The sequence below is a fragment of the Lepus europaeus genome, chromosome 9 (genome assembly GCF_033115175.1).
Source record: "Lepus europaeus isolate LE1 chromosome 9, mLepTim1.pri, whole genome shotgun sequence".
Taxonomy (NCBI): domain Eukaryota; kingdom Metazoa; phylum Chordata; class Mammalia; order Lagomorpha; family Leporidae; genus Lepus; species Lepus europaeus.
The window spans coordinates 20,474,179-20,492,980 of NC_084835.1; the positions used below are offsets into that span (position 1 = coordinate 20,474,179).

An 18,802-nucleotide genomic window follows, 5' to 3' on the forward strand; every position below is an offset into this window, starting at 1 on the left:
TCTCTGAGCACTCCAGACCGAATTTCGGCCTGGTGTGTCCTTTCTCCACTACGGAGGGCTAAACAGGGCTCCCTCACAGACACTTTAGCTTGGATCGGCTCCCCCCGCAAGGAGCCCACTCCAACAAGGTCTAGAAAGAGGCTGAAGATTCGGTATCTCACTGATAGATTTGCATCTTGAGGGGTGTGATGTAAGAAGTGAAGGCACTAACATGTGGACAGAAAACGTTGTCACTCCTTAGAAAGGAAAAAAAACCTGTAGCGGTATCAGAAACCTGCAAAAACCTACATCTTCAGGTCTAACGGAGTCAGGATCACCAAGGGAGTGCCAGGAAGCACCTCCCAGGTGATTCAGAGACGTGGCCAGATGTGGGATCACCATGTTAGCCCAGGCGTTCCCAGATCCTGCTGCACATGAGAAACACCTGGAAAGCTCTGACTACTCCTGATGTCTGATCCAAGTCCTCACCAATAGCCATTAACTCTGAATGTCGGGGTGGGACCCAGGCACTGGTATTTTAAAACGCTTCCTGGATACTTCCAATTTAAAGCCATGTTTAAGAACAAGTACTCAGAGCCAGCACTGTGGCATAGCAGGTAAAGATGTCGCCTGCAGTGGCGGCATCCCATATAGGTGCCGGTTCGAGTCCCAGCTGTTCCACTTCCTATCTAGCTCTCTGCTGTGGCCTGGGAAAGCAGTAGAAGATGGCCCAAATGCTTGGGTCCCTGCACCCATGTGTGAGACCTGGAAGAAGCTCCTGGCTTCCGATCGGTGCAGCTCTGGCCGTTGCAGCCAATTGGGGAGTGAACCAGTGTTTGGAAGACTTCTCTCTCTCGCTCTCTCTAACTTTGACTTTCAAATAAAATAAGTAAATCTTTAAAAAAAAAAAAAAAGTGCTTCAGGTGCTGGCATCCCCTGTGGGTGCAGGTTCAAGTCCTGGCTAGTGCACCTGGGAAAGCAGCAGGAGATGTCCCAAGTCCTCGAGCTCCTGTCACCCAAGTAGGAGATCTGGAGGAAGCTCTTGGCTTCTGGTTTCAGCCTGGCTCAGCCACAAGCTGCTGTGGCCATCTGTGGGGTGAGCTAGCAGAAGATCTCTCTCTCCCTCTCCCTCCTTCTATCTCTGCCTTTCAAATAATTAAAAAATAAAAAAATAAAAATAAAAAAAAAGGAATGAGTGCTATGGTATGCTTAAACTTTAATGTGCATAGAAATCACACAGAGATCTTGGTCTGAGATTCCACCCTTCTGACAAGTGCTGCCAATGTCACCAATCAGAGGACAAGATTTTAAGCGGCAAGGTTCTAAACCAGGCCAGCCGCAGTGAGCAATAGCACTAGACACTTTCTAGATATGCAAATTCTTGGGTCCCACCCACCTGAGATGACTGAACCATAACCTCAGGGGAGGAGCCAGGCCACGTGCGTAACAAGCCCACCTGGTGGTTCTGCTGGGAGACTCACTGCTCTCAGCCACGCCCCTCCCTCCCCTGCCTCTTCCATCACTCTCTGGTCTCACTCCACCCAAGAGGCTGGGTTCAAATCCAGCCAGATGCACCCTCTTCAAAAGCTGCTGCCTCCTGCGAGCCAGAGACAACCTCGACCAAATAAACTCCAACCAGAACTTCTCTGCTGCCTTCTGTGCGCTCACCTTCGGGGGACATAAATCAGTCATCTGGAGACAACAGATGCCTCTCCCAGGAAGAGCCGATTTCCACTGCCTCCCCCGAGATTCCTTGGGAAAGACTTTTTTCCTCAGGCAGAGGATTCCCAAGACACAGTGAAGTTACTGCGACACCATACTATCCAGAACGAGACAGACACCGAGTTGACAAACTTATCCTGAAGATGAAGGAACGAGGCTGCAAACTTAGAGGTGGGGACAGGTTGGGGAGGGCGGGGGCAGGCTGTCACTGGCCCCAGAGGGACGACAGCTCGCCAAACTGCCATCAAGGTCAGGGCTTTAGGAGGATGCCGTCTGTCTCAGGCCTAGGGGCACCGACCTCAGCAGAGCGGCTCAGTCTCTCTGTGCCGTCCGGCAAAGTCTCAATGACTTCAGAGTAGGGTAGGCCCAGGGCGTGGGCTAGCATCCTGTCCTCTGAGCTGGTGCTGGGAATTCCTATTTGGAGGGGAAGAGACACAAAGCATCTTTGTAAGTGCCCGAATCGCAACCAACCGACAGCACCGAAGCAGCTACGCGACCACGTCACAGACACGGGGAAAACGGTACACGGTCTTAAAGAAACCCACCACTCCACACACCCAGGCTGCCAGGCCGGTGGCATTTCCTTTCAGTCTTTGTCCTTGGCTCGGTTTCTTTTTCTTTTTAAATAGCTGAGATCCTAAAATACACAAATCTCTGCTGCTGAAACAGCAGATCCCAAGCCTCTTCCCCAGCTTCCCCAGTGCCCGGCCAGTGGCTGCCTCCGGGGAGGCACGGCTGCCTCCGCCAGCATTTCCTGGCACCCCAGAAAGATCCGCTCAGCCGGGAGGTGGCAGGCTGGCAACTGTGTTTTGTTCCTGAAGGCAGGGGTACAGCCCGACTCGACCTCCATTCTGCAGCCCGCCCGGGCCCTTGAAGGGGTGAAGCAGTGCGCACACGGTGGGGTCATGGCTGCGGCTTTGGCTGCAGGCGGCACAAGGCTCAGTTTTTCCTGTGGGTTGTGTAAGGGCCTTGTGGGAGGAGGGGCTGTGGTGGGCAGCATCCCCCTCCCCCAATTCCTGCCCAAGCTGGGACTAGCTGGGGACACAGGGCAAGTAATGACGCAACACTAGAGGTGCCCCTGGTGAGGAGGGCACGGTCACCCCTGCGTCCCGCAGCGCGTGGTTTGGAAGCTGGACATCATGACCCCCAAATGGACTTGGCCACATAAAGAATGTTCTGGCCCATGGTGTTGTGGGGTCAGGCTCCAGGAAGTGAACTATTGCTAACCCTGGAGGGGGCACGGGGAAAACACTGCCTTATCTCTTGTTTATTTCCATTTTCATTTTTCTTGGGAGGACAAGAAAGAAGAATTTAGAAAATGTTAATTTTTCAACTATGGGAAATCAAGACAACAGGAAAAACAGTTTCAACACAATTGGAAAAACAATTTTCTATGCCTACCTAAATTCCCTTTCCTAATTCTCAATATTGTATTAAGGATTTGACCCAAAATATCAAATAAACAAACCCCACTCCCAAAGCCGTATCAACAAGAGCCTGCTTTATTGGTTATCCTGGCTGGCTGTGTTAATAAATGTTACTGATGAGCAAATGGATAAACAGAATTATTTCCTTAAACAGCACACTTCTATATTAAAATGTTCAGAGGCAGACGGCCACAATGGCGTGGTACTGCTTTTCTGCTTTGGCGCCTCTTCAAATCACTTAACCAAAAACTGATCTCAGCATTAGGAGGGGGAAAAGGTGACTTTAATAAAAGTGACTTCTCCCGTGCACTCGAAAACAGCTGGGTGTAGAGTCAGTCTGTGTGCCAGGCTCTGGCGTGCACCCCCAGCAGGGATGCCGGCTGGTACTAGGAGACACACAGGTCTATCCTGAGGACTGGGACATTGGACAGAGCTGCCTCTAGGTTCCCATCATCACGTTCTTCCTCAGGCTGCTCTTAGGTGACGACAGCTTTGACGCTCACAAATGGGGAAGACTGCCAAGGACGTCCAATTCACAGCTCCAAACAGGCCTTCCGTTTCACCACTGTGTCACCTTCCTCTTCTGAGCAGCTCAAGCGCACCTCCCCAACCAATCCTTCACCAAACCCAGCCCACATGGGTCATGTGTGCCCATATGGGTCATGTGTGTCCTGAGCCCCCAGTGCAGAGCTGCTCAGGGCTGGATGAACATTGAAACTGGGTTTTCCTCAGCCTTGTATCACTGCCCACATCATAGGGATACAGGTCACCAACTCTGTGCAAAGACATGGGGTCTGGCACTGTGGCGCAGCGGGTTAACGCCCTGGCCTGAAGCGCCGGCATCCCATATGGGTGCCAGTTTGACTCCTGGCTGCTCCACTACAGATCCAACTCTGTGCTATGGCCTGGGAAAGCAGTGGAAGATGGCCCAAGTCTTTGGGTCCCTGCACCCACATGAGAGACCTGGAAGAAGCTCCTGGCTCCTGGCTTCAGATCGGCCCAGCTCTAGCTGTTGTGGCCATTTGGGGAGTGAACCAGTGGATGGAAGCCCCCTCTCTCTCTGCCTCTTCTTCTGCCTTTCAAATAAATAAATAAATCTTTTTTTTTTTAAAAGAGTCATGAACCAGACTTAAACAAAATTATTCTCAATAGCATCTAACAAGGTGTGATATACAAGGAGTCTTCAAAAACAAGTTCACCGAAAATGGGTATCATGAAAATACCATGCATGGATTTTAAAAACATTTTGCACCAAAATAAACAATCTTTTGATTCCATTTTCCATGAACTTTTTGAAGAATGCATGTTCTTGGGGAGTTTTCAAGATGCTATTCTCAATAAAGGGAAGATTTAGAAGGGCAGTCATTTTTGCAAAGAAGCAAAGCAGACTTGGAATCCACAGTTCTGCCGGCTGCCAGCAACAGGCAAGTATTCTGATCCTCAGCCTTTAAAGTACATTACTGGGATTGTATTTCAATAGCTCCTTACCTATTTTTGAATCCAGAGAGCCTTCGAAGTCAGCACTGGCCATGATGACCACAGGGACTTCCTGCTGGGTGAGCATGTTCACAGCCATCACAGGTGTGAGGCAATCTGAAAATGAGAACAGAATAGCTGTGGACTCCGGGCAGCTGGGGCGGCAACACCAGCTGAACCTCAGAGGAGACGAGGAAGAGAAGCAGCACCAGAACGTCTGTGTTTCATGCTAATTTGTTAAAGAATTTGTCCTTTGAAGGGTATTAATAGATAATTCACACCCAGGCGGGAAAAATCAACAGATTACACAAGCACATGAGAAAATGTTCATCTACGCTTATACAAAGAAGCAAAAAGAGCATTTTGCTTTCCAGATGGTAAAGATAGTCCCATCATCAGTTTCTCCTTTTGAAAAATAATCCAGGTGTAATCGGGGGACCTCATAAAGTTTGTGGGAAAGTGGAATTAAAACATGTTTGTTTTGTTGCAAAACAATGGAAATCTACACATAGTTCTTTTCATAATACTCATTTCCATGGACGTTTTGAAGATCTCTTGTACAGAAGAATGAGAGACACAATCCATCTACAGTGGAACTAGGAGACATCTGAAATCCCAAACCGTTAACACTTAAAGATGGAAGTGGGGAGGGAGCAGAAAATGAACAGGAGAAAATACAGAGTTCCAGATATCCTGAGTCGAAATGGGTCCTTCCCATGTACCTTTTTCTTAGGAGATACTAGAGGATGTGTTCCAGTAAAACAATGGGGTAGATCAAAAAAGAGACAGATCTGGGCTCCAGGAAATAGAGGATTCAACAGAGAAAAAAGAGTAAGGACATCTACAGGATGAAGACAGAGGGAGGGTCTGGATGTGCACTCTCCTGGCTTCTGTCTGCACAGTGGCCAGGTCAGATGCAAGCACAGCAGAGGGTCCTGGGAGGCATCTTCAGGAAAATAAGGAAACTGGCAGATGATCTGGCAAGTGGGAATACACAGGAAATTGTATTCAGAGGAGTCTCAAAGGGCTACGGGGAGGGTGCAGGGCTTAGAAAGTCAAAAAACACAAAGCAAATGAAAAAAAAAAAAGATGACATTATGAATTTCAGGAAGAAATTTCAGGAGGGAAGTTATGGGAGGGGGAAGCCATTGTAATCCATAAGCTGTACATTGGAAATTTATATTCATTAAATAAAAGTTAAAACAAACAAACAAACAAACAAACAAAAAACGGCGCCATGGCTCAACAGGCTAATCCTCCGCCTTGCAGCGCCGGCACACCGTGTTCTAGTCCCGGTTGGGGCGCCGGATTCTATCCCGGTTGCCCCTCTTCCAGGCCAGCTCTCTGCTGTGGCCAGGGAGTGCAGTGGAGGATGGCCCAAGTGCTTGGGTCCTGCACCCCATGGGACACCAGGAGAAGCACCTGGCTCCTGCCATCGGATCAGCACGGTACGCCGGCCGCAGCGCGCCGGCCGCAGTGGCCATTGGAGGGTGAACCAACGGCAAAGGAAGACCTTTCTCTCTGTCTCTCTCTCTCACTGTCCACTCTGCCTGTCAAAAATAAAAAAAAATAAAAAAAATTTTTTTCAGGAAGAACAGAAGTTAAAAGTAAAAATGAAAATATAATCACAGTATAAGCTTGGCTCACCTAGGAACATTATCTATGTGGTCATAATAAAGCCACTGGGATTTATCCAAACATTATATCAGTTTCACACTAAGCTGCACACACGTGTGCACAGATCTTCATTGAGTGTAGGGTAGAGGTAGGAAGACCTAAATAAAGCCCCAGTGCGAGAAAGGACGAGAGGTGTACACATGGGGCTCTGAGTTATTGACAACATATGTAACTGACAATGGATGGCCTCTCATGATTTACAATACTTGCTGTGCTTTAAGACCGCATGTAATTCTCTAAGATGTATTTTATAAAACCCCCAATTCAAACCCAGAATTTAGGATTCACATTTCAGAGAGGACTCACTTCTCAGAGTGGGGACCTGTGCCTCTGATGGCACAGCAGGCCCTTCTCAAAGAAGACAAGTATATCTGCAAATCCTGCCAACACAATACACTGTTGGTAGCAGGCTGGAAGGTGAGGTCAGAGTGAAAGACACTAGGCAATGTGATTTGAGACACAGCAATGTGGGCCCATGACACGGACATGGAGGACCACACCAGAACAAAGGCTGAGGCGGACACCACCAGCTGACTGCTCTGTCTGTCTCTTCTGATTCAGCAACGGGAGGCTGAGCGGCGCTCGTGGCTGCCGGGCTAACGGCAGCACTGCTCAGCTTCCCTTGCAGCTAATTATGGCCAGGGGTATGGTGCAGAGGCAACTTCTAGGTCATGTTCTCAAAGGGAGGGAGCATGGCCTTCTCCCCCTTCTCCCCACCTTCGCCCTGCCCGTTCTTGCTTACTGACACGTGATGAAGTGAAGAACCACTTAGAAAACATGGATAAGGGCCAGTGCCGTGGCTCACTTGGTTAATCCTCTGCCTGCGGCACCGGAATCCCATCTGGGCGCCGGGTTCTAGTCCTGGTTGGGGTGCCAGGTTCTAGTCCCGGTTGCTCCTCTTCCAGTCTAGCTCTCTGCTGTGGCCCGGGAAGGCACTGGAGGATGGCCCAAGTGCTTGGGCCCCTGCACTCATGTGGGAGACCAGGAGGAAACACCTAGCTCCTGGCTTCAGATCAGCACAGTGCACCGGCCATAGCAGCCATTTGGGGAGTGAACCAACTAAAGGAAGACCTTTCTCTCTGTTTCTCTCTCTCACTGTCTATAACTCTACCTGTCAAATAAAAAAATAAAAAAATAAAACATGGATAATATGAAGGAGAAAGAGCAATGGCCCCAACAGCCTCAGACAGCATACTCGTTATACCTATTTAGTTCCCGATGGACAAGAAATAAACCCCTGTTTATCTAGGATTCTGTCAGAGCCACAAACATCTAAAATAATTAGGAGAGGTTGGGCAAGAAGGCTATTGCTATTGTTGTTAGTATTCTTTGACTTTTCATATGATACAAGGGTACTTAAAAAAATTCATGGACAATTTAAAGTAAAAGATAAAGCTATCGGGGCTGGCATTGTGATATAGCAGGTTAAGCCACCACCTATAATACCAGCAACCCATATGAGTGCTGGTTCATGTCCTGGCTGCTCTATTTCTGATCTAGCTCCCTGCTGATGCTCCTGGGAAAGCAGTGGATGGCCCAAGTGCTTGGGCCCCTGCACCCACATAGGAGACCCAGAAGAAGCTCCTGGCTCCTGGTTTCTGCCTGGCCCAACCCTGGCCATTGTGGCCATCTGGGGAGTAAACCAGTGGATAGAAGATCTCCTTCTCTGTTTAACTCTGCCTTTCAAATAAATAAATAAATATGCCTTTTTTAAAAAGATAAAGTTATTTTAGTCCAAAAAAGTATTCGAAATCCATGCATTTTTTCATAATATACATTTCCATGAACTCTTAAAAATGTATTTATTTGTTTTCATTTTATTTTAAAGACATAGACACAGACAGAGATATCTCCCATCCTCTGGTTCACTCCCCAAATGTCCTCAACAGGCAGGGTTGGACCAGGTCAAAGCCAGGGATTCAATCCAGATCTCCATGTGGGTGGCAGGGACCCAGGTACTTGAGCCATGAGCATCACCCAAGAATGTGCATCAGTAGGAAGCTGGATCAGAAGTGGAGAACTGGGGATCAAACCAGGCACTTTAATATGGGATGTGGGCATCCCAAGCAATGCCTTAACCACTGTACCAAACACCTGCTCCCCGTGAAGACCCCTATACACCACGTGGATTTTAAACACACATACACACACACAAATTAATTTTTAAAAGAAAGAGGAGGGGCAGCATAGTGGTGTGATGGGTAAAGCAGACACCTGTGAGGCTGGCATCCCATATGGGTGCCAGTTCATGTCCCAGCTGCTCCACTTCTCATCCAATTCCCTGCTAATGGTCTGGGAATAGCAGCAGAGGATGGCCCAAGTGCTCGGGCCCCTGCAACCCATGTGGTAGATCCAGATGAAGCTCCCAGCTCCTGACTTCGGCCTGGCTCAGCCCTGGCCATTGTGAGCACATGAGGAGCAAACTAACAGATGGAAGATATCTCTATCTCTCTGTCTCTCTCTATTATTTCAAATAAATACCTACATTAAAAAAAAGAGAGAGAAAGACAAAAGTTAAGCTAATCTTGCAGTATTATGACTTTATTCCTGAGAGTTTAACAAAAACCTTTAGTACAGTAACTAACACCTGTATTATGAAGTTGTAGTAAAATTCATGTATCACTGGGTGTGGTGATGAAAAAGCCCTTTCAGAAACAAATAAAATTAACATATAACAAGAAAACATATGTTTAGAAAAATTTCCATAACTTCTAACACAAAAAAAAAAATTCCATGCTTAGGAATGTCTCCTAAGGAAAATTCTGAAGAATTTACATACATACCTACATACATGTTCACAGCAGCTCTCTCCATAATAGGCCAAAACATGAAAAGCACCAAGTATGCAGACAATAGGGAAGATTTAGGATATTATGGTACCCCGAGTTCACAGAATATTATGCATGAATTAAAAAACAATTGTGAAGCTTGCATAAAAACAAACATTTCCTAATAGTATACTAAGGCAAGACCACAAAGTAAAGAGGCAGAAGCATCTGATTTTTTTATGATATGTGTCTGTGGAAATATGAATTAAAAAGCATTATGACCACAGGCAAAAGAATGAAGTTTGACCCCTACCTCATGTCATATATAAAAACTAACTCAACATGGATTGAAAATCTAAATACAAGATCTAAGATGATAGAATTCTTATGAGAAAACATATGTGTGAGCCTCTATGCACTATTATCAGGCAACAGCTACACTGATATTAAAGCAAAAGCAGAGACCAGCATTGTGGCACAGTGCGCTAAGCCACCGCTTGTGATGGCAGCATCCTGCATCGGACGGCTGGTGAGCATCCCAGATACTCCACCTCCCATCCAGTTTCCTGTTAACGTGCCTGGGAAAGCAGCAGCAGATGGCCCAGTACTTGTGCCCCTGTCACCCATGTGGGAGACCTGGATGGGATTCCTGGCTCTCTGGCTCCAGCTGGGCCCAGATCTGGCTGCTGCACCCTTTTGGGGAGCAAACGAGTAGATGGAAGATAACTCTCTCTCTTGCTCTGCCTTTCAAATAAGTAATTCTTTTTTTTTTTTTTTTAAGATTTATTTTGAAAGGCAGAGTTACAGGGGAGGGGGAATGGGGAGAAAGAGAGATCTCTCATCTGTGGGTTCATCCCCAGATGGCTGCCAACAGCCACCACTGGGCCAGGCCAAAGCCAGGAGCTAGGAGCTTCACTCAGGTCTCCCGTGTGGGTGGCAAGGGCCCAGATACTCCGATCAGAAGTAGAGGAGCCGATATGGGATGCTGGCTCTGCAGGCGGTGGCTTAGCCTGCTAGGCCACAACATCAATCCCAATAAATAATTCTTTAACAGCAAAACAAAACTGAAGTAACACAAGTTCGAACAGCCAAACTGGACTTTGTCAGGATGAAAACCTTCTGTGCTTCAAAGGGTACCATCAAGAAAATGGAAAGAATGGAAAGATAACCTCCAAAGCCAGACAGTGGTTTTGTTAATCATACATCTGACAAGGGACTGGTGTCTAGGATACATAAAGAACTGTCAAAATAAAAACAGTGCGAAGGCAGGTAACTCCATTAGAAAAAAAGGGCACAGGATGTGAACAGACATTTCTTCAAAGGAGAGAAAAGCTCATGAAAAGCTGTTTGACAAGAGGGGAGTGCAAATCAAATCTGCACCAAGACACTGCCTCCCACCTGCTGGGATGGCTCCTGAACAAAAAGACAATAAAAAGTGTTGGCAAGAGTGCGGAGAAATCAGAACACGCAAACTCGGCTCGTGAGGGTGCAAGATGGTGAAGCTGCTTTAGAAGGCAGCCTGGCTCAGGTCTACTTCGTAGAACAAAACTAAGGGGCCAGCGCTGTGGCGCAGTGGCTTAACGCCCTGGCCTGAAGTGCCGACATCCCACATGGGCGCTGGTTCAAGACCTGGCTGCTCCACTTCAAATCCAGCTCTCTGCCTAGGCCTGGGAAAGCAGTATAGGATGGTCCAAGTCCTTGGGCTCCTGCACCCATGTGGGAGACCTGGAAGAAACTCCTGGCTCCTGGCTTTAGATCGGCTCAGCTCCGGCTATTGCGGCCAACTGGGGAGTGAACCATCAGATGGAAGACTTTCTCTCTATCTCTCTCTCCTCTTTCTGTGTAACTGTGACTTTCAAATAAATAAATAAATCTTTAAAAAAAAAAAAAAGAACAAAACTAAAACCTGAAGTTTCTGATTGAGTCTATTATTAAATATAGTTAGAACAGGGCCCGGTGATTCCACTCTTAGGTAAGGGGCCAAAGAAATGAAAACACATGTCCACACAGAACTCTGTGTGAATGTTCACAGCGGTGGTGATAAAGAAGTCAAGGACGTGGAAACAGCCGCCACGGCCATCGCCTGAGGAACAGAATCAGTGAAACGGGGCACATACCTGATGGAGACTGGAGGTAGGGGACTGGTTGCCTAGGGCTGGGAATGAGGCAGGAACAGTGCGGGGGCGGGGAGGGTGCTGACTGCTAAAGGCCATGGGTGTTCTGGGGACGATGAAAATGTTCTAAGATTCACTGTGAAGATGGCTGCACAGCTCCGAGAGGTACTAAAAACCACTGAATGGTACAGCTTTAAATGGGTGAATTAAATGGCATCTGAATTACATCTCCATAAAGTTGCCACAAGAGAGCATTATACTATAGGTTTTGATTGTTTTCATTGCATATAAATGTTCTATTACTGGGGCTGGCGCTGTGGTGTAGTAGTCTAGGCCTCCACCTGTGGCACCAGCATTCCGTATGGTCACCGGTTCATGTCCCGGCTGCCCCTCTTCTGGTCCAGCTCTCTGCTACGGCCTGGGAAGATGGTCCAAGTGCTTGGGTCCCTGCACCTGCAATGGAGACCTCAAAGAAGCTCCTGGCTCCTGGCTTTGGACTGACCCAGCTTTGCCTGTTGCAGCCATTTGGGGAGTAAACCAGCAGATGGAAGACCTTTCTGTCTATCTTTCCTCTCTGTAACTCTGCCTCTCAAAATAAATAAATAAAATCTTAGAAAAAAAAAAAAGATAAATGCTCTATTATGTTAGTTTTCCAATTAGAAAAAAATTAGTCTTTCAACCTAACTATCAGCAGATTTGAAGTTAATGCACAGTTATCACGACTTGCATATTGCTTGTCAACATCGATTTCTCGCAACAAAACAAAAGCCCGAAGCTTCCAGTGTTCTCTTTCTCGTGGCTCATGGGCTGGGGAGGGGATGCAGGAATCCAGGGGAGTCACAGAGAAAGCTCAAGGCACTGGAGCATTTCACCTGCTACGGTTGTGTAACAGTGACCCCTTCAGCCACCAGAGACATTCCAGACAAAGAGCGGTCCTCTGCTCTCAGAGCGCCCCCTGGACAAAGGACACCTGCTTGGTGCTCACCACAGCAGTGCTTCACACAGATGGTTCCCAGCGCTGAGTGGAAACAGGGCGCTGGCACCATGCGAGTGTGACAAGCGCTGCCTATGATGGCCTCTCTTGCACAGTCAATAGGACGCATGAGCGGAACAAGGCCTGTAAGGGGTCCATAGCACAGGGATCTTGTTGATTTTTTTTTTTTTTTAAGATTTTATTTGAGAGGTAGAGTGAGACAAAGAGAAAAAGATCTTCCATCCACTGGTTCACTCCCCAGATGGCGGCAATGGCCAGAGCTGGGCCAATCCAAAGCCAGGAGCCAGGAGCTTCTTCCTGTCTACCATGTGGGTGCAGGGGCCCAAGGATTTGGGCCATCTCCTACTTCTTTCCCAGGCCACAGCAGAGAGCTGGATGGGAAGCGGAGCAGCCGGGACTTGAACTGGTGCCCATATGGGATGCCAGCGCTGCAGGAGGAGATCAGTCCACTACACCACCGCACCAGCCCCCCTGTTGACTTTTGTTGATTTCAGATATCCTGAGCACAGAAGCTTTCTCCTCCACACAGTTCCTACTGACACGCGTGGAAGGAATGCTACTGGAAGCAGTTTGGTTAAATACCAAACTGTAATCCCAGGGCTACAGATGCACTCCTTACTCCTGTATCCCAGCCCCAAGCTGAGTCTTTGGGGACAGGGGCAAAGCAAGAGTGAGAAATCGATTATTTAATATTAGGAACAACAGGGTTCTAAGTTACCCTTTAGACAGACCTCATTTCTCCTTTTGGCAAAAAACACACTGTGCAAACAGGTGGTGACTCACTAAATGCAGGGGTTCTAAAGCCCCCGGGCTTGGATATCTGAATCAGAGGAACGTAGAAGCAGATTCCAGGAAGAGACAGAACAGCTCCTAGAACTCGGATATTTCCCCATCGAGGCTTTTTATGGTTTCAAGTTCCTAGTGAGCCAGAGATTACATAACAAGACTTAAGTCAGTGCGGGTCGGCTGAGAACTGGAGGCGCCAATGATGATGGAAATAAACGAAATTTTAAGAATTCTAGGGAAGCACCTTGCGCGGATTCCTCTCTTGAAGGGCTCTGTGCCAGATTACAGGATGCTACGCAAAAAGCACTCACATGCTGTCAACGTCAGCAACCCAGTCGGCCAGGCCGGAAACCAGGGACTCGTCTCAGGACCATGCGCCCTGGCCACCCTCTACGTGCTTCTCAGAGCTGCCCCTCCTCTCCGTTCTGGCCCCTGTGGCTCTGTGGTCTGCAGCCTCTCATTCCCTAACTGATGAGGTAGGCCAGGCTACCTGCTTCCTCTCAGTCACTCACAGCCCACCCTGTCCACGTGCGACACCCCCAGGCTCCCTCCCTACCCACAAGGTCCCCCAAGACCACCTTCCTGGACAGCTCCATCACTGCTTGATGGAGAAAGCTACACTGACAAGGCTCGTGTGGCGGTCCTTAGGTCACACAGGTGGATCGGGAAACAGAACCGTGGCCATCTTGTGCCACATCGGGAGCCAGTAGGTAGGGATTCATGTCCGATCATTTAAAGTACAGCCAGCACTGAATTCCTCCACAGCTGTGTGGTGCCGTGACCCTCGGCGGCACTGTTTTAACACTGGCCACCAGAAACACCTGATGCTCAAGAACAAGGGTAAATGACAGCAGCGACACAGCCCCCAGGGCTAAAACACAGTCCCCTCCACCCCCAAATAAAGACTGAAGCATAGCCCATACACTCCCATTCCTAGGATACTCCTCATCTACCTTCTGGGAAAACCACACTGCGCTCAATGCACTGACCGGTGTAGGTGACTACAAACGTCGCCTGTCAACATCCAGTGACGTCTGCCAGTGTGGCTAAGGACTCTGCATCAACGGACAGCTACACAAAGAAAACTTCCACTTTGAAAACCAGAAACGGAAAAAACTAGTCCCAACATCTAATGGTCCATTTGGATCTACTGCGGATTATTAAAAAGAGTGAGAAAGTCACTAATGAGAATTTCCAGACACAAAATTACACCGGGCACTCAATTAGTACATTTGCCAGAATGAAATGACCAGGCCACACCACACACTCTGAGACCCAGATGGGCAGGAAGACACTGCCGTGAGCATACATCCAATAATTCCTCAGTTTTGACACATGAACATGTCTGAATTTATACAGTATCTTTTATCTAAGGAACTCCATCTTTTATAGCTTATTAGCTCATTAATTCCCTCCTAATATTGCCTTATTTTAATTTGTGTCTCCAAATGAACCACAAGAAAAAAAATCTAATGGCTAGACATTTCCAATTACTAGCTTTTCAATTTTAGATGATCTTCAACCCTCGTTACCCTTAAGGAATCTCAAATTGCTCATGAGAGTAGAAACTAAACTAAATAGTTGAAAAGGACCCAGTTTTTATTTTGAGTAAGTAGAGGAAAATATACCTGAGAGAGACAGCAATATTGGGTTTATAAGCACACACTGCAATTTAACCGAAGACTTTCTTCTCCATTTCAATATATTACAAAAAAAAGAGAGAGAAAACCAGGAGATGGTAGTGCCCAGTGCTGCCTGAGTGCATGGCGCACACTCTGGCTGTGCTGGGTTCTGAGACCCAGGGGCAGCCACGATCAGACTGCAGCTCCCGGAGTGTTCGGTCCACAGCAGGCTCTTAGGAGGCGCTCACGGACTGGAACACTGGCTTGGACGCTCTCAGTAAATGATCTTAAGCACAGCTAAGGCGTGATGACAGATGACATTGTCTCTCTCCCTAACCTGGCATCAGGCAATGCTTCATTCTGGTTATTTCAAAAATGGCAACATTAGGGGCCAGCACTGTGGTGCAGTGGGTTAACACCCTGACCTGAAGTGCCGGCATCCAATATGGGCACTGATTCGAGACCAGGCTGCTCCACTTCAGATCGAGCTCTCTGCCTAGGCCTGGGAAAGCAGTAGAAGATGGCCCAAGTCCTTGGGCCCCTGCACCTGCGTGGGAGACCTGGAAGAAGCTCCTGGCTCCTGGCTTCGGATCGGCGCAGTTCCCGCCATTGCAGCCAGTTGGGGAGTGAACCATCAGATGCAAGACCCCTCTCTCTCTCTCTCTCGCTCTCTCTCTCTCTGCCTCTCCTTCTCTCTCTGTGTAACTCTTTCAAATAAATAAATAAATCTTTTTTAGAAAGTGGCAACTTTAGATCACGACCCCAAACAAGAATATTTATTATTTCAGACCCCAATCATTCAGATTCTGTACTTTTGAAGTTTAGGGTGTATGAAATGGAATAGGGGTGAGATTTTTGGCAGAAATCAATTGCTCCAGAGACATCTCTCCCTGATAATGGACTTCCTCTCACTGGCCTAGGCCGCTGAGTACCCGTGGGAGAGCTCCTATCCCTGGTGAGTCTTAATGTTCTATCGAGGTAAGTGCCCAATCTTCCTTTGGCCAAGACAGAGGTCCTGGGCCCCTGTGCCCTGCAGCTGGCATCTCCAGGCAAGTGCTCCGGGCTCTGAAGGCAGAGCGAGGGCATGTGTACTCTGACAGTGGCACTCAAGGGACAGTCTCTTAGTTCACACTGGCAACCCTCCCCTCAACCCAAGTCCTCTTCCAGCTGTTCCTCCAGCCAGTGAGCCTCCAATACATTCCCCTTGTCCTCCGGCTGAGCCAGAGATGGATTTTGTTGCTTGCGACCACAGGACCTTGACCAACGCATTAGCACGTCCCAGGTCTTCACTCTATGTCTGCTCGATCCATTCATAAAGCAAACCTGTTAAAGACCTGTACTGAGCAGGACTCGGCTCATCTGCTTGGGGGAGTGAAGAATTCTTTACGGTAATCAAATGAAGTCGTTGGCAGAGCTGTCTCTCTTTCCCAGGGGCTTCCCTGTAGCCCCTATCAGCGCGGTTTTATTTGATGATGGAATTATAAATTAAGAGAAGATTCTATTCTTTCCGGGAAAATGCTTCAAATCTAGATTATAATGAAAAAAAGACCAGATTTTTTTTTTTTTTTTTGGACAGGCAGTTAGACAGTGAGACAGAGAGAGAGACATAGAGAAAGGTCTTCTTTCTTCCGTTGGTTCACCCCCAACATGGCCACCATGGCCAGCGCGCTGTGCCAATCCGAAGCCAGGAGCCAGGTGCTTTCTCCTGGTCTCCCATGCGGGTGCAGGGCCCAAGCACTTGGGCCATCCTCCACTGCCTTCCCGGGCCATAGCAGAGAGCTGGACGAGAAGAGGGGCAACCGGGACAGAACTGGTGCCCCAACCGGGACTAGAACCCGGTGTGCCCGCACTGTAGGCGGAGGATTAGCCTAGTGAGCCGCTGCGCCGGCCAAGACCAGAGTTTTTAATCGCCAGATGCAGACAATCTCACAATCAAGCCAGAGGCAAGAGATGGAACGTTTTCAGATTTCACTTTCACTTGCTCTTTTAATGTTTATTTATTTTCATTTACTTGAAAGGCAGAGAGAGAGAGAGAAAGATAGAGAGGGATGGAGAGAGAGAGAGAGAGCGATCCTCCACCTGCTGATCTACTCCTCAAATGCCCACAACAGCCAGGCCTGGGCCAGGACAACGCCAGAAGCCTGGAACTCCATCCAACTTTCCCATGGGGCTGGCCCAAAGGAAGGCAGCAACCCGGCTGTCAACTCACCTCTGCCAGGGACAAGCGCCTTCTGCAGGGCTTCCTTCAGGCCGCTGTGCCCGTGCAGGAGCCAGTGGCTGGGGAAGATGGCCACGTGGGATGCACCATAAATGGCCTCGGGGGAGGCCGTGTAGGCGGTCAGCTTTTCTCCTGTGGCTTGCCCATCAACCTGGTAGGGGGAAACAAGAGGCATTTTGTTCCTCGGTGCTCCCTCTGCGCTGGGCTGCTCCCTGCCCACATGCCCACCCCTCCCTTCCTTGTTCTGACCACAGCCTGGGGGTGTGGTGGCCGAGATGGCACACAGCAGGGGCAGAGAAAGCACAGGCGGCTCCCCTTTCAGAACCCTGCAGGGCCCAGCACCAGGCATGTGGGCAGCCCCAGCCCGAAGGTGGTCACAGCACGCTCAGAACGGCGCCCTCCTGGTTTTCTGGCTCCCTTGTTCTTAGATCAGAAGTACCTGTCAACGGCACCTCATTTTTATTGCGAGAAAGGAGTCGTGTTTCCCTCAGGGACTTCAGGACAAAGCAGAAAAACAAAGGGCTGCACTGCTGTAAGCAAACAGCCCCTGAGGTTATTAGTGATAGCCGGTCCTGGGCGCAGGGCTGGAAGGAGCACACAGCAGGCATCCACTGAGTGCAGATTACGTGATAGACATGGAGAGAGGACAGGCATGACTTCCTTCCTGCATTTATTCAAACGTGATGATGGAGCACCAACAATGAACTAAATCTACAACGTAGCCTGGGTGCCGATGAGGTGTCACCTACGGAGCCGGGCCTGGGGCCCCAGGGGCACAACCGCACAGTCTGTCCCCTATAACTGAAAACATCCTGGCATCCTCACAGTGAGCTACCCCGTCTCAGTTTCAAGTGGGTTCAGGAGTGGAGACCCAAACATTTTCCCAACCCAATGTCCACGAAGGGGGAAATGTGGAAGATGTCTGAGGCACAGGCGCCCACACCTGTGACCCTGGCTGAGAGGCAAAGGCCCTTGAGACGGGCACCAGACCCGGGCTAACCGAAAGAGACAGCCCCGCAAGACTGAACAGAAGGCACAATGGACTGCAGTCCAGGGCCCTGGCCACCTCCTCAGCAGAGTGGCAGAGGAGGCGTCTGCGTGGGGTCTGCTGACCCACAGTTTCCCGTGCACTCTCCCCAGAGGGAGGCTTCCCTGGCTGGAGGCTGGATGAGCCGGGCCTCCTCTGCATGGGGCTGCACAGGGAATCATGGGCTCAGGGGCTGAGCAGGCACCAGCTACGGCCATCAGGAGGGCGGGTCCCAAGGGCCCACCAGCCTCCTCTCTGGGCTGCTGCTGCTTTCTCTCCTCAAGGTTCTGACAGGGTCTAAGGGGAGGGCGGGGTTCGGAGCTAAATGAACGGAGCACAAAAGCCTGGATCAGAGAAGAATCTGAAGGATGAAAAGGACACCCAGGAAAGGACCGGCGACAGAAGCGCTCTCGTGTCAACACAAAGAGCAAAGCTCTGGTGGCACGTCCTGAAGGAAGCCACCTTAGCTGCACCTGTCAGCCATGTTTCCACAGCAGGCGACCGGTGTCGGGCTTCATCCTGAACAGCTGAGGGCCGTCAGCCTCTGAGACGATGACACTGTTCAACTCCGCTCCTGGGCTTTTAATGGCTCTGTGACATCACACACACACACACACACACACCATTGAGAACACAGAACGTGGTCCTTCTGTGCGGGGAACGGTCCACACACACATTCTGCACAGAACTTCAGGGAGTTCAGGGCCCACCAGGACACGCTGCGTATCTGTGCTGTCCAGAACGGTAGCAGGTAGCGCTACGTGGCTAGGACTCACTTGAAATTTTCTGCTGTGGGTATAGAAGACAGTGGACTTCACAGGGCCAGCGTTGTGGCTCAGTGGGTTAAGCCACAGCCTGTGTCACGTGCATCCCATATAGGTGCTGGTTCAAGGCTCGGCTGCTCCATTTCCAATTCAGCTCCCTGATAATGAACCCAGGAAAGCAGTGGAAGATGGCCCAAGTGCTTTGGCCCCTGCACCCACATGGGAGAC

The 18,802-nt window shown here is 49.2% G+C and overlaps 1 protein-coding gene across 3 annotated transcripts in view; it reads right to left on the reverse strand.

The window, feature by feature from the left end:
- Nucleotides 1-18,802, reverse strand: part of LARS2 (leucyl-tRNA synthetase 2, mitochondrial) — a 175,462-nt gene that overhangs the window by 49,966 nt on the left and 106,694 nt on the right. For all 3 annotated transcript variants that reach the window (XM_062200680.1, XM_062200678.1, XM_062200679.1), the window contains exons 9-11: nt 16,775-16,934; nt 4,617-4,721; nt 2,000-2,115 (exon numbers count right to left, since the gene is read on the reverse strand). In XM_062200680.1, the coding sequence (XP_062056664.1) occupies nt 2,000-2,115; nt 4,617-4,721; nt 16,775-16,934 (381 nt within the window). The remainder of the gene's footprint in view (nt 1-1,999; nt 2,116-4,616; nt 4,722-16,774; nt 16,935-18,802) is intronic.